The sequence below is a fragment of the Galleria mellonella genome, unplaced genomic scaffold (genome assembly GCF_026898425.1).
Source record: "Galleria mellonella isolate WM207_F2 unplaced genomic scaffold, CSIRO_AGI_GalMel_v1 utg113, whole genome shotgun sequence".
Lineage (NCBI taxonomy): Eukaryota > Metazoa > Arthropoda > Insecta > Lepidoptera > Pyralidae > Galleria > Galleria mellonella.
The window spans coordinates 868,462-883,557 of NW_026441975.1; the positions used below are offsets into that span (position 1 = coordinate 868,462).

The 15,096-nt window shown below is 28.2% G+C and overlaps 1 protein-coding gene across 3 annotated transcripts in view; it reads right to left on the bottom strand.

Annotated features, from left to right (window-relative positions):
• Positions 1-13,201, bottom strand: part of LOC116413226 (uncharacterized) — a 38,905-nt gene extending 25,704 nt beyond the window's left edge. For all 3 annotated transcript variants that reach the window (XM_052893083.1, XM_052893087.1, XM_052893092.1), the window contains exon 1: positions 13,107-13,201. In XM_052893083.1, coding sequence (XP_052749043.1) covers positions 13,107-13,158 — 52 coding nt within the window. In that variant the 5' untranslated portion in view covers positions 13,159-13,201. The remainder of the gene's footprint in view (positions 1-13,106) is intronic.
• Positions 13,202-15,096: the final 1,895 nt, after the last annotated feature.

Sequence of the window (15,096 nt, forward strand, 5' to 3'; positions counted from 1 at the left end):
AATTTTCATCAACGGAATTACGTCTGCTCTCCTCTCTTCATTTCATTTGTATGCAGACGACATGCAATTATATACTGCTGCTCCCATCTACAACCTTACTAATGCTGTAGATGTAATTAATAATGATTTGAACGTAATTGCTAAGTGGACGAAGGATTTTGGGCTTTTAGTTAACGCAGATAAATCTCAGGCGGTCATTATGGGTAGTTCTCATTTTATTGCTAAACTTCGGTATTTAACAGTTCCCAATGTTATTTATGACGGAAAAATAATCCCATATTCCACTACTGTTAAAAATTTGGGAATTGTTATAGACCAGACACTGTCATGGGGTCCTCATATAGGTGAAGTAAGTCGAAAAATCCACGCATCACTACATTCCTTAAAGCGCCTGCAGAACTTCCTCCCTTTAGGAACTAGACTTTTACTGGCTCAATCTCTTCTTCTTCCTCTTCTAGACTATGCTGATGTTGCCTACCTAGATCCCACACAGGAGCTTGTTGATAAACTTGAGCGACTGCAAAATCAATGTATTAGATACATCTATAACCTTCGAAAGTATGACCACATATCTAGTTATCGCAGTCAACTCAAATGGCTTCCTATCAGGCTACGGAGAAATGTCCACATTCTTACTCTTCTTTTCAATATCCTTTTTAATCCAACATGTCCACATTACCTTCAGGAAAGATTCAAATTTCGCGAAATTGATGTTCGCCTGAGATGCAGTAATGACTTCATTATAGATTTGCCTTGTTTTAATACTCAAAGCTATGCCATGTCATTTACTGTACATGCTGCACGTCTCTGGAATTCACTTCCTAATAACTTAAAGATGGCACAGTCGCTGAAATCTTTTAAAGCAGGTATAATAAAATTTTATTTTGAAAATCCCTCTTCATTGAGCCAATTGTGAATATATGTATTTATTATGTATACATGTATGTGTATGTAGGAGTGTATATATGTATGTGTATGTATGTATATATATGTATATATATATGTATATGTATATATGTGTGTATATGTGTATATATGTATGTGTATGTGTATAAGTTTTTATTTATTAATGTTATATTATTATTAATTTACTTTTATTATTTACATATGTAGGTATATAGAGCTGTTTTTATTGTGTTATATATTCAATTTTTTTTTTACTGGGTATTATTTAGTTTATCTTTAATTGTACGGTTATTACCCTTATACATTCTACAGTTTTCTTTCAGCTTCTCAAAGGTTGACTGTAAGAGATCCCTTTATGGGATAAGTCCGCCATTGTATACTAAATCATTTACTAGTATTTAATCTGCCTTATGTACAATAAAGATTTTTACAATACAATACAATAATCCCACTAATATTTTAAAAGTAAAATATTATATCGGTTCAAAAGTAAAAATAGAAAAAATATACGATACTTCATTAACTAAAAATGTAATTTTACATATATTAAGTTATATTTGTTTCTTATTTTAATAATAAACTTAATTAGTTTTTATGGGGGGTTTGAACCACGGTAAAATGTCTTATATAAGCGACTTAATAAATATTATTAGAGCTAATGTACACGTCACATGTTCTTATTAAACGTTACCTCACAACATTATACCAGCAGGAGTTATTTATTATGTATGTTCATAATAAGATTTTAATTAACACGAGGAAAAGATGTTAGGTCTATCTTTTACAGTCTTACACTTGATTGTTACTTAGGATCCTAGACAAAAATAGTTAAATTACATTTTGTATCGAGTAATTTACTCGTACCTACGTAAATACATAATGTTTATTTTATTGCAAATTAGAATGGCTGACGACTCACTATATGGAAAGTGGTAATCGTCGCCTACAGACGTAAATAGTACCTAAAAGACCTAAACAATACGTAAATAGGACATATAAGAGTGTGTCGCCCATGATATGTTTCATGCGTTGCCATTACTGAGGACTAAGCCATATCCCGCCTTTTAAACCGAAACACAGCCATGCAAAGACAACTGCTTTACGGCTAAAATACAAATGGGATAAAGGTAGCCAAGCAGACGACTTTGTACAAAGTTTTCCTATGCTATTTAAGTACTATATATGTTTTGTTACATCTATTTTGATGTTTGTCTACTAGGTTCGATTTTTAAGAATTAAAAATCCAAGAAAAAGTAGAGTCACTGTGACATAGATAACGACGATTGTATAAATTTCTATTGTAAATTAGGCTCAATAGCTTGCGACTGGTTAAATTTAAAACCGGATTTTTTATTTGAATTTCAAGTTGAATAAATTGTCGAGATAAAAGATTTTGTTTCACAAAAATAAAAAGCAACTTCAATTATGATAAAATTAATAAAGGAGACAAAAATAGGCAAACCCTATCGATTACAAAAAGAATTATTATAGGTTACGGTAATGAGGTAGCAGTTAAAAACCTGTCTAGAACTGTCGATTAAGCAAAATTTATTAACACATAAAAAATACAATTGAATTGAGAAATCTCCTCTATTTTGAAATTTTAAACGACTGAAAAGTTTAGAAAATTTATATAAATTATTATATTATATTTGCAATATATTTTATTTTTATTTTTTTTTTATTAGTTATAATATATATACTTGGGTAGTTTTACGTGACGTTATTTTTAATTGTTCTCCAGTCACAGACAGTTTTAATAGTGGTAGTTGCATTGTATCTCAATCAATCTTCAATTGTTGCAAAAAAATACTTTGATTATTATTTTTTTTATATCACTGAGGTGGCAAACAAGCATACGGCCCACCTGATGGTAAGCGGTTACCGTAGCCTATGAACGCCTGCAATACCAGAGGTATTACGCGCGCGTTGCTGACCCTGAAGAAACCTCTTTACCCCCCTTTTGAAGAACCACATGCTGTAGTCTCTTGGGAAAACCTCGGCAGGGAGCTCATTCCATAATCTGAGTGTTCGTGGGAGAAAACATCTCTGAAATCGTGTTGTACGCGACCATTTAGGCTGTAAGGTATGAGGGTAAACTCCCTGTCGATGGCGAGCCGTACGATGATAGAAGATGGCCACAGGCATCATATTGAATAATTCCTCTGAGCACAATCCGTTGTATAAGCGGTAGTAAAAACTACTGAACCCATTTTGATAAAATTTCTTTTGGACTAATTTGTAAGTATATTCTTTCAGATAAAAAAAAAATTAGAAAATTGGTTTACAACTGACGGAGTTATGAGATAACAATAAAAAAAAATACATTCGAATTGAGAACCTCCTTTTTTTAAGTCGGTTAAAAAGTAGCTTATGTGAAGGATACCATTTATCTATCCCAAATACTGCATATATATAAATCTCATGACAATTGATTAAGACATTAAGGCGTCAACAGGTAACAAACAACTCACTTTGACATTTGTAACATTAGTAAAGATTAAAGATTTCCCGTTCTTAGGTAAAAATATAATTTGTATGGAGATAAATCTCGCTTTATGAAACTATTCAATGGAGGTTTATTTCCTCCTTTCTACTGTAATAACCGACATTTTTGTTTTAAAAATAAATTTGACCATACTTTTAAGTTAAAATAAAGTAGTCATATGTACATATATGATGATATACCTAGGTGTTTGTTAGACACAAAATCACAGCAACATTTATAGGTGCGCCTAAAAATAATAACTGAGCATTTAGTGTGAACAGCGGAAGGTTTATTTACTTTAATCACTTTACAGGATTACTTCGTTTATGTCACGTAATACGAGAAATTACGCTGGGGTTATTACGTTACCAGTGTAATTTTGGTATAAAATGTCAAATTAATTATTCTTTTATAAAATTTATACTGCTATTTAGATTTGTAGGTAAGTATTTCGTATCAATTTAATAATATTACTGGACATATTATTATATCTATATGAAGCTAAAAATAGCCAACGTATTCGTAAGATATACGTCATAACGTATAACGTAAAAATAGTCAACATTTTCTTCATCAATACTAATGTTGAAAATATGAGAATGGGTTTGTTTGTTAGCATGTTTTGGCGTCTAAACGGCTTAACTAATCGTACTAAAATTTGGTATATACGTACTATTTGTGATAGAAAAAACATGCATTTTTTTAAATGAGGTGTCGTTAGATTCGTTTAACTATATGATGAAATTAACTGACTAGCTAAGAGCAATAGAAGTAATTTTTAGAATTTTTGTTCTTCTGTATGTTTGTTCCAGTATCACCAAAAACTACTGCATCAAGTTAATTGTGGATCTTCTTGAAGATCCAACTTAAAATGTGATATATATCTTATCTTGATACGTCATCTAAGAAGGAGTTTATTTCAAAATACAAGTATACGTAGTCATGAGGAAAAGCCAATTATAATTTTCTTTTTAATAATATGTAATTAAATGTAATACATTTTCATTTGTGGGAATTGTAACCTACATAATTTGTAAGAATGTGATATATATTTGGAAAATATTATATACAAACATATATATACACAAAATCGAATAACATTTAACATTTTATTTCAAGCTTAAGCGAGCCCAATGAAACGTTTAAAATTTCATATCACTCATGAAGTAACAAGGAAAAAGCATCCAATATTATATAAAATTTATTCATAAAATCTATGAAAGGTAAAAGGTGAAGTTGTGAAATTATTCAAGTCTATTTCCTTCCTATTGGTTATATTTGATTTAATTAATTTAGGGAGTATTTTTAATTAACTAATTGTATAATAAATAAACTGTGAAATTAAAAATTTTCATAACTATCCTTCTCACAATTTAATATAATATATATAAGTTGGTACTGTAATATGGTTTGAGTCTAAACTTTTTAAAATTTCTTGTATTATGTTCCCACTCATTTTATTAATTAAAAATTTATTTTAAAATAGTTTCTTCTTTATATAAATAAAGAAATAAAGTTGAAAATTGAATATGATGTGGATGACGATGTGTTCCCCAAAACTTTCGTAATAGTAACGATAGCTAACAAGCAATAAACGAATGAAACAATTAATTTCCAAATCTTTTTAGAATGTAAGTCAGTAACTGACTAATTATAATTATTTATCCGTACCAAAAAAATAAAATAAAGAATATATTCTAAGCACTAGGCTCCGAGCAGCGATAAACAAAATGGCAGTTGAAGATTGATGGCTAATATAGAAGGTTGTGGAACTTCTGGTAGTAACAGTGGTGATCAATTTTAAAGTGTTGGCAGTCACACATACTAATGATATCGGAATTAAACAAAATAATTCTAATCTGAAATTAGTGATATGGATTTCTGCAATATATTACTTAGTTCAATAAAATAAAGAACTAGTAAAATTGTGAGTATTAAGTTTTTATTATTATTTTCAGTGCACACTATTCTATCATAGAACTTAACTACCTTATTATTTCTGTTAGCACTAATACCTATAAAGGGCAATACGACAATAAAATACCCTTGATTGTAGATTTCCAATCGAAGAGGCTGTTAATCTTGAACTTATCTCATTCCTACCTCTGCGTATTCTCTTTAATTCGGAATCTATAATTAGAGGATCTATTGTGTCACTGTCATTGTGGATAACTTGGTTTTGTATGTTTTAAGTTAACAATTGTATTAACGTGGGTGTTAATGCCCTCTTATATGGATTACTTGAATTAAACGTTCGATTTTACCTGTCAGTCGATTTTGCATAGTAAACAATTAAACAATTTGAAGAGAACATGAAGAGCAATTGGACTATTGTTCCGAAATTCATATCAGAGAATTAATAAAGTTATGAAATATTTTGTGAGCTGCTGTGCTCTTCGAGTGTTGAGAGTTGTTGAAAAATTCAAATCGAGGAAGTCAAGCGAGATAATAATAAAACAATGTCGCCGAAATGGAAGAAACAGATCGCGCAAAGGTATACTATATATACTATATAACTACATATATATAGGTGTACTATATAAAACACAGTTTTTTTTTAATTGCAAAGGGCTAGTGTATTCCCCGTTATGCTACTAAGAAATACGAAATAGGACGGGATATTAAAAAGAAACGCTAAGAATTTTGGTATTAGTAATAATTATAGTTTGATGTTATGTTTTCTCGCGTAAATATTATATTAATGCCCTTATTCATAAAGACTAAACTTCTTCAAATCTACTTTTACTATTATTCTGTTTAGTCGTTTTCATTCAAACTATTTAGCACAAAAGAAAGAAATAAACTAATTCAATAGTTAAAATAGGTTTCTAAGCGGTTTGAGGTTTTTATAAATAAGGAGGTAAGACTTTAAGTACCTAGATATAAAACATATTTTCTTTTATTTTTCCTAGTCATATTAAAGAGATGTTTTTATTCTAAGTGGACGAAAAATTCAGTGACTTGAATGATGAAATAGTAATGGATTTTTTAAAAGAATGAGCAGTTAAAGCATTTGAACGTAATTGCTAAAAACAGAAACTTATTTTTTGTTCAAACATAACAATACCAATATATAAATAGTACAAACAATTAGGGTTCAATCCCGCTTCAGGCAAAAAGTTTTGGCTGCCCTAGATAAAGACACTTTATAAGTATTATATTATATTGACAATGAAAAAATATATTTTACATCATCATGACACGTGTACATGCGGAAAAAGCAGAGTACTTAAATTTTTTTCATGCGCCCTCAATCTCGAATTTGCCGCTCCTCATTATTGGCGCCCTTCCCCAAGATTTTATACGCCTAGGCTTATTATATGTTGAATAATTTACTTCTCATTCGTGGCCAATGGACAATAATTAATTACTTCATTACATACTGTAAGAATTGCATCATTTGTTCTCCTAACCTTAATTTCACTGCTTGTGTTTTGTAAGTAATGGTTGTAGTTTTTGTTCTGCACTAGACAGGAAATGAGAGAATATCTGAATACTCAAGAAATTATATCTGTGACCGATCATCACTTTGAATACAATATAATAAGAACCAAGCTGAGAAAAGTAAGCCTTTTTTGAATAATACCTAACTGTATTGTCATTAGTTAATGTATAAATTTGTGCTATGTATATATACATGCAACATAGCTGTGAACCGCGCTCTTACAAAGTTCAAAACTAGTCGGTCATCCACGAATGATAATTAATTGCATTTATTTCCTTTCTTAGAATTTAAAAGAAAATTATAACAAAGGTATTATATAGATTATATATATATATATATATATACATTTTATAATTATCGATAAGAATAAGAGCAATAAAGCTAACATTCTTTTTTTGTTTTGTTAACAAAATTGGGGCCAAGGTGATACGAAGATGACGTGTTCTTCAAGAAATGGAAATAAGTCAGAAGTAGTTTACAAAATTTAATGTTAGTAAATATAATAGGGTTTATTACTATTTTTTTTATACCACTGAGGTGGCAAACAAGCGTACAACCTAACAACAACATGGTAAGAGGTTACCGTAGCCTATGAACGTCTGCAATACCAGGGGCATTACGTAGTTTAATTTCAATTGTATTTATATTTATCAATGTTTTAAAAAATAGGAAAGTATAGTTAATATTAAACTGTCGCCTTTTCATACATATTTAACTTTATTTTCGAAACATAACGCTACGCCATTAAATATTGGCAATTCAAAAATAAGGTATGTAGATAATGTTTACTCGAAAGTAAGTTTGTTAAGTAATGAAAATATAACTAAAGTAGTTTTACTCAAGAAAAATTGGTAAAAAACTCTTTTTTTTTATTTTAAAAATATAATGCAATAATTATTGTCTGTATAGTTAATTTCCTATTAAAGAAAACAGTCTTAGTATCTTAGTAGGTATGTACCTAACTTGAACTTCAATTATATGAACTAAAAGTTCATATAATTGAAGTTGCAAGATTATGAGCGAGGTAACTATAAAAATAGCTGCATAATCATCAAGTGTATTAAAAATTAAAATAAAAAGTAATAAAAAATAATAACTGCGTAAGACAAACACAAAATCCTGTATACAATAAATATTGATAAAAGTTATACCTAAGCTTGACAAAATTCGTCAATTTCACGGTATTAGGTCCCTACGTAGGTATTCCTGGAAAGAAATATAACCCAATAGTAACATCATTTCGGTTGACTTGTTTGTACCGAATATTATTTTATACTATTGAAGTATTTGTGCTTTTAATATATATGTATATTGTTAAGGGAAGTCCTGTTAGATTATAAGTGATCATCGCCGCCTGTGAGCACCCTCAGGGTTGGCGGTGTGCATGAGACGTACGCTTGTTTGCCTCTTGTGTTATAAAAAAATATACGTGACTAGTTTTGAAAACTCATTGCCATGCATTATATATCAACAGTATTTTTAATATAAATATTATTATTCCGAGTGTATTAAGTTAGTACCTACAATACATATATGGATAATAGGTTCAGAATTCGTACCATATTATATTCCTATACAACAAGAAGGAAACAGATGATTTTAAAATAAAATTATAATGAAATTAATTATAATAGCAAACTCTATCGATTACATAAAGAAACATCATAATTGATTGAATTAGCTTTTTGAAGGTGTATTAAAAATAGACAGAAAATTGTCTCCATTTTAACTACAAAGATTTTAAATTCAATAATTAGTAACATAAACTTAGTAAATGGATTTTCAACTTAGTCAAGTTAAGCGTGGGTACTCATATCAAAGTGCTTTTTTAATAAAATTATCTTTGCTCCATAATTTTTCTTAAAAATGATTCAAATTATAAATTAAGATTATGTAGAGACCTATTACATGTATAAACAAAGAAAGAGCCGTAAATAAAAGTGGCAATTAAGATTAATGAAAGATATAAATTGTGAAGGCATAAAATTCAATTATGTGGCTAGAGTAAGCTTAGGTAGTCAGTACTGTGTGCATTCAAGTCGATTTATTATGTGGAGAATCTCGACTCCAACGCAACAGGTAGTTGCTAACTTCCAGCAAAGTTTTACTTTATACATATTCTGTTGTCTATTAGCTAATACTGTTAGTGTATTAATTATTACTTACATACTTATTATTTATTAAAAGATTGCTATTGCTAAATTTTTTGGGTAGGTATTACGTGTATATAAAATTAATAACTTACTAAATATAACTTTACTGCATAACCATGATTGTAACAAACTCAGCACTGGAAATTACAGTAAAAGTATGTACGAATTCATTTGTAAAATTGGATCAGCTTAAACATCTGTTTTTGAACTAGGTTATAAAACTTGTATCTCAGGCAACAGCGCTCAACCCTCATTAAATACTATAATATAAGCTCAGCAAAATTTTTAGTGCTACATTTAAAATGTTGATTTTATATAAAGTTAAATCATCTAATTATAAACTATTAGTAATAATGATAATTGTGAAAAAATTTACTCCCTGTGTGTAGAGTGCAATAATGTAAAAACATGATAGATAGATACTCTTTATTGTTTCCTCTAAAAGATTAAAATAGCAAACTAATTATAGATGCAAACAATTACAAGAAATGATCACATTGAGAAAACAATGGGTTATAGGCATATGTGAATGTTTTTTTTAAACCTTAAAAGGGTAAATTAGCTGATTGCCTATCTGAAGGAACTCTTGTTCTTGCAGCAAGCAGTTGTTATATGGCTTTCTATTTAAAGGATGACATATGACATGAAATTATATGGTATGGACATATCACCTTTGACCCATTTATATAGGGTTGTTGCAGTATGTCTTCCTCTTTCACTGATCCATATCAGCTGTCATACCTCATTTCTCTTTTATGCGTATTATCATTCACACAGTTCATCCACCTTTTCTTGGCCATTCCCTTCTTTTATTATATACTAATGTAATTTATAATACAAATGTATTTTATAATACTATTAAATTAATACATATAATATATTGTTTATTAATGAATTAATAATAGAGAGAAAGAAAGAGAGAAGTCTTAAAGAGGGGCTCTGTGTAATTAATTAATATATTTTTCAAATTATGTTTAAAAAAAAAAAAAATTATGTTTTATTATTTAATTATATTATACTATATTAATAGTTTGTTCTTCTGCATGACATGTATATATATAAAATCGCATTACTCAGCACTTTAATCTTTAGGAATTAAGATTGGTAATGCAAGAGTAATATTATGTGCATTAGTGCAGTGTATTCTGTAATGCCGGTAAACTGTTGTTCACTACCACATTCTATCTGTAATTCTAAGTTGTTTACAATTATTGCATGAAACAATTTAATGGGACTTTAACACGATAGCTTTTCTAATTCTGAACCGATTTTAGAACTGCTTTGATAATTATGAAGAACATTAACAAAAGGAATAAGGTATCATTTAAGAAACCTTGCCAATATGCAGCTTGAGAAATAAGCAATACGATCTGCTATGACAATACTCTTATGCTAATTGGATATATAAATCATAAAAAATGATGTATTAAGAATTATTTTATTTACGTCCATTTATTTATTGCTTTATTCGTAAAAATTTAAATAACAATATAAATCTGCTTAATATAATGAGAGGTTCAAGTGGCACTAAAAATTCTTATTTCATGGTTTGTTAAGTATTATTTACATAATAAGGTCAATCCTTTTTATTATTATAAATGAAAGAGAGTTTGTTTGTTTGTTACCCCTTAACTCCTTAATAGCTTAACCAATTGTCATAAAATATTGTATACACGTATTATATAGAATGGAGATGGTCATAGGCTACTTTTTATCTCGATTAATAAACATATCCTGGATGAAGTCACGGGTAAGTGTTAGTAATAATAATAATCAAATATTTTATGACTATAATTTTTTTATAGTCATTAATTATAGTCATTTTTGTTTATTATATATATAATTAATTATATAATTTTGTTATTTTTTCATACAAAGTTTTTTAATCTATTTGTATCGCTGGTTTTCTTTTTGTTCATGGTACAAAATTGAGTTACTGAGACAAACTAAAGCTAGAAAACTAGCATGCAGGAAAAGTTTGTCACGGCGGTGTTTCGCGTAAAGTTAATACATATTTAATAGACTACTTATATTGTATATGAATGCGAATATTATATATAAATATAATTACATATATATACATTTTATATTTAAAGATATTTTCAAATATTAAATTTGAATATTTATATATTTCTACAGAGTTAGTAATATTGTTAAATTTTAAACCTTTCATAAAACCGTGATTGATATATGATTATAAATAGTATGTTTCTTTTGAACCGACTTGAAAAAAAGAGAAGAGTCTCAATTCAGCTTTATTTCTTCACGTTTGTTCCCTTAAATTTAGCATTTATAAAACGATTAGAAAAGATTATTTTTTTACATGAAAGACTATACTTTCACATTAGTCTCATATGAAATTTTATCAAAATGGTTAAGTACTTTAGTTTTTAAATAAAAATAAGTGATTTTGCTACGATCGAAGTTGGTGTCTTTGTCGTAAAAGAAAATCTTAAATTATGCTACAAAACATTAATAGTCATTCGTTAGTAAGCATCGACTTAAAAATTGATTTAAAAATTTTTTCAAACAAGTTCTATGTAGAACTTTTTTGTCAATTAAAATTTTAAAATCAGTGAATTTATTAATATATAAGTTAGACTTTTTACTTTTATATCTACATATATACCCATTAGGTTGATATTAACGTAATGTTTATGTAACGTAAACATTAAACAATTTGTTTATTAAATAATAAGAAGTATAAATTGTAGAATAAATTCGTGGTTCATATTCACGAAGTTATAAATACATTATATCTCACCGTCGCACTGAAATTCAAATTTTTAAATTTTTTCACATTTTGTAAAAGAAGCATTAAAAATATTTACATACAGACTTAGTTATATGATCAGGTTTTTATTCTCAGTTCCAATAATAATAATAATAAATAATATTTAATATTTTTTCCTATATTCAAATACATTTTATGTAAAGGAAACAAAACTATTTATTTGCCCATACTTATAACTTTAACTCATATTTGACTGGTTTTATTTTGTATTTTAAGACGTCTATTTGCACATTTTATAAATATATTTTTTTTAAATTAACAATTTTAAAAAAATACAGTAAATTTTTTCATATTTTTCTTGTTATTTATTATATTTACCAGATTTGAACAGATAACGATTTTTTTTGCATTAGTAAAGTTAATAGTTTTATTAATCTCGTATTTTTTTCAATACTTAAGTTTTTTTTAAAACTTTTTTGTATAACTTAATAAAAATTATTTTTGTCTTGCAATTTGTATACAATTTATATAACTTTTAAAACGTTTGACAAAATGTTAAATGAGATAATTTATCGCATACATTTGAAAGTGGCACATATTTGAATTCATACTTAGGTACTATTTTCTTGATAACCATAAAAAAAAATGTCTAAAAACTAAAATTTATCAAAAAGAATAATCAAACACAAAGAACCGCACCATCGTCATATATTTTGTCTTTTGTAAAGTTTTGGAGAAGCAATTTGTTTTATTTAATTCTATTTTTACATATAATTTTATTTCATACATTAGACATAGGCTAAAAAACGTAAGTCTATATTATGTACAAGTCACCGCGTGAAAAAAGTGTTCAATTAAGGTTGAATAGATACTAAGAATTAGGACACTTTCAATGAATTAGGGAGCGGCCCATAATTAAAAAGTTTACGGCCAGTGATACACAAAGCGTTGTTTAACATTTAACTATGAACACCTATATACTTTTGGACATATACATCAAATAAATAATATACTAACAAATTATATAAATGTTTATACATTATACACTTACCGATAATGACAAAATTAAATTATTAATAATTTAAAAAAAAGTTAACAGCTGATATGTATGTTAAATCAAACTTTGATTTACCGCCAAAATTTAAATTTAGAATGGTAATAATATTATTAGAAAAAAAGAATATTATAGCATGGCTGACAGTAATTAAATATTTTCTGCAAAAGTTACTTTCTATTGAATAAAACTTTAAAATTTTACAATAATAACTCGACTATTTTTTTAATTACTTTTTCTATATAACTTTAATATAAAGATGAAGGAAAAAAAAAACAAGAAAAAGCGTGCCGTAATAGAAAAAGTTAGAAACTTTTTGAACTAACCGGACAGTAGCAGGGCTAGCACCGCGGTAATGCAGGCTACGTTTGGTTTCATGGTTGCGATCAGAGTGCCGCATAAGCTATGTGCTCCGGCTTTTTAGCTATAGGGGTGAGTGATCCGCCCTGTCCTCTAGGGCGTAACTGTTTACGTAACTGTTTTATATATTTATCGTATATTATATGCAAATATGTGTTTTTTTTTAACAGAAAGAATTATGGAAAAGAGAGAAAAAGTATACTAAGATTAGCAATGTGTAAGTTTGTCAAGATGTTCATATTGGTTTCGGATATAAAATTTGGTACTCATATACATCACAATAAAAATAAAAAGTATTTTAGGATATAATTCTAGAATACGGTTATTAGTATCTAAAAATGTTTTATATAATTGTTTCGAAACAGCTTACTAAGTATTTAAAAGGAAGTAATTAAAGTAAATTTGTTTTAAGTCAATAATTAAGAGATGAAATAATGACTAAATAAATATTAGTAAAATGTTATATTATATATAGCATTTACTTACATACTAATTAGGTAAATTTTATAACTAAAACAAGATATTACATTTTTTATGGATAGCATAGAAAATATGTTAAACTGATAACTATAAAGTCATAGTAAGTGTATTTAGGATTGCCGAATGCAGGCTTTCGAATTTTAAAAATGATACGAGTATACATTTTACATTATCACACATCATAAAGCAGTAATTCTTAAATTGTATGGGGGAAAGCGTTTATAACATATACTTAAGACAAAATATGTATTAAATACACCTGCTTATAATGTAAATAAGATTATAAGCAGGTGTATTTAAGCAATATGTAGACACTTATTAACGATTTACCTGTTACACGTTGAAATTAGTTTATGTCGTATCTGTATAACCATATAATAAATATAACTATGTAATAAATAAATAAATAAAATAATTAAAAATGAGCATACTAGTTACGTTCTATGTCCAGCCAGTGCGATGTATGGGCGCGCGCCCACCGCTGCCGCCGCCGCCGCCGCCGCGAAGACAACAAAACGTACCTTTATTTATGAGTAATAATGGTCATTCTTTAGATATATGAAATATTACATGCGCTAGAATCTGGTTACATCGCAAATTGAATTTTTTTATATTCACTTTCAATTCCGATTATCGGATTTCGTGAAATATGAGACAGAGTAAATTCATTCGCTTAGCTTTCAAATATATATAGTTTATATATTTTTTTATTATTAAGTATGATAGTTTCGCGACTTTAATTTTATGTATTTGAATAAAAAGTAGTTTATGTAGCAATTTTGATCACATATGTATCAAATTTCAATAAAATTCCTTTAATCATTTAACTGTCTGTAATTAAACATAGTAAAGATGTTTGAATCTTTACGAATTATTATATTAATTAATATTTTATATGAGTATGCAATTTGAAATAGCAATTAAACTGACAGGCCACTTGATAGAAAATGATAACTGTCGCCTGTAGATATGAACAGCATCATGTAGAATAGCAGCACGCACTACATGTAGAATATACTGTATCAATCATGCGTGTCACTTCCGAGGACTAAGACGTTATATGCCTTCATCTAAGGCCTTCATACATTGTAACTATAAATATATATATATATAAGTGTTTTTATCACTATAAATTATGAATAATCTGTTTTAACCTTTTAACAACTATTAATATTTATTAATTAATGAAATTATATTTTCATGCTATTAAATTTAATATGTACAACTCAAAGATTGTTCATGTAATTTTTTTAATTGATGATCATCATCATAATAGCTTTTAACTGTCTACTGCTGAACATAAGCCTCCCCTTGTTACCAGTAGTTGCTATGCTTGGCAGGCGGATTGGCAACCGCAGTTAGGCTTTGGAGATGTTTTAAGAGGGATGCCGCGGTCTATCGCTCGCTCTCCCTTAGTCGCCTTTTACGACACCCACGGGAAAGGAAGGAATCGCCCATTCTATGCCGGGACCTACA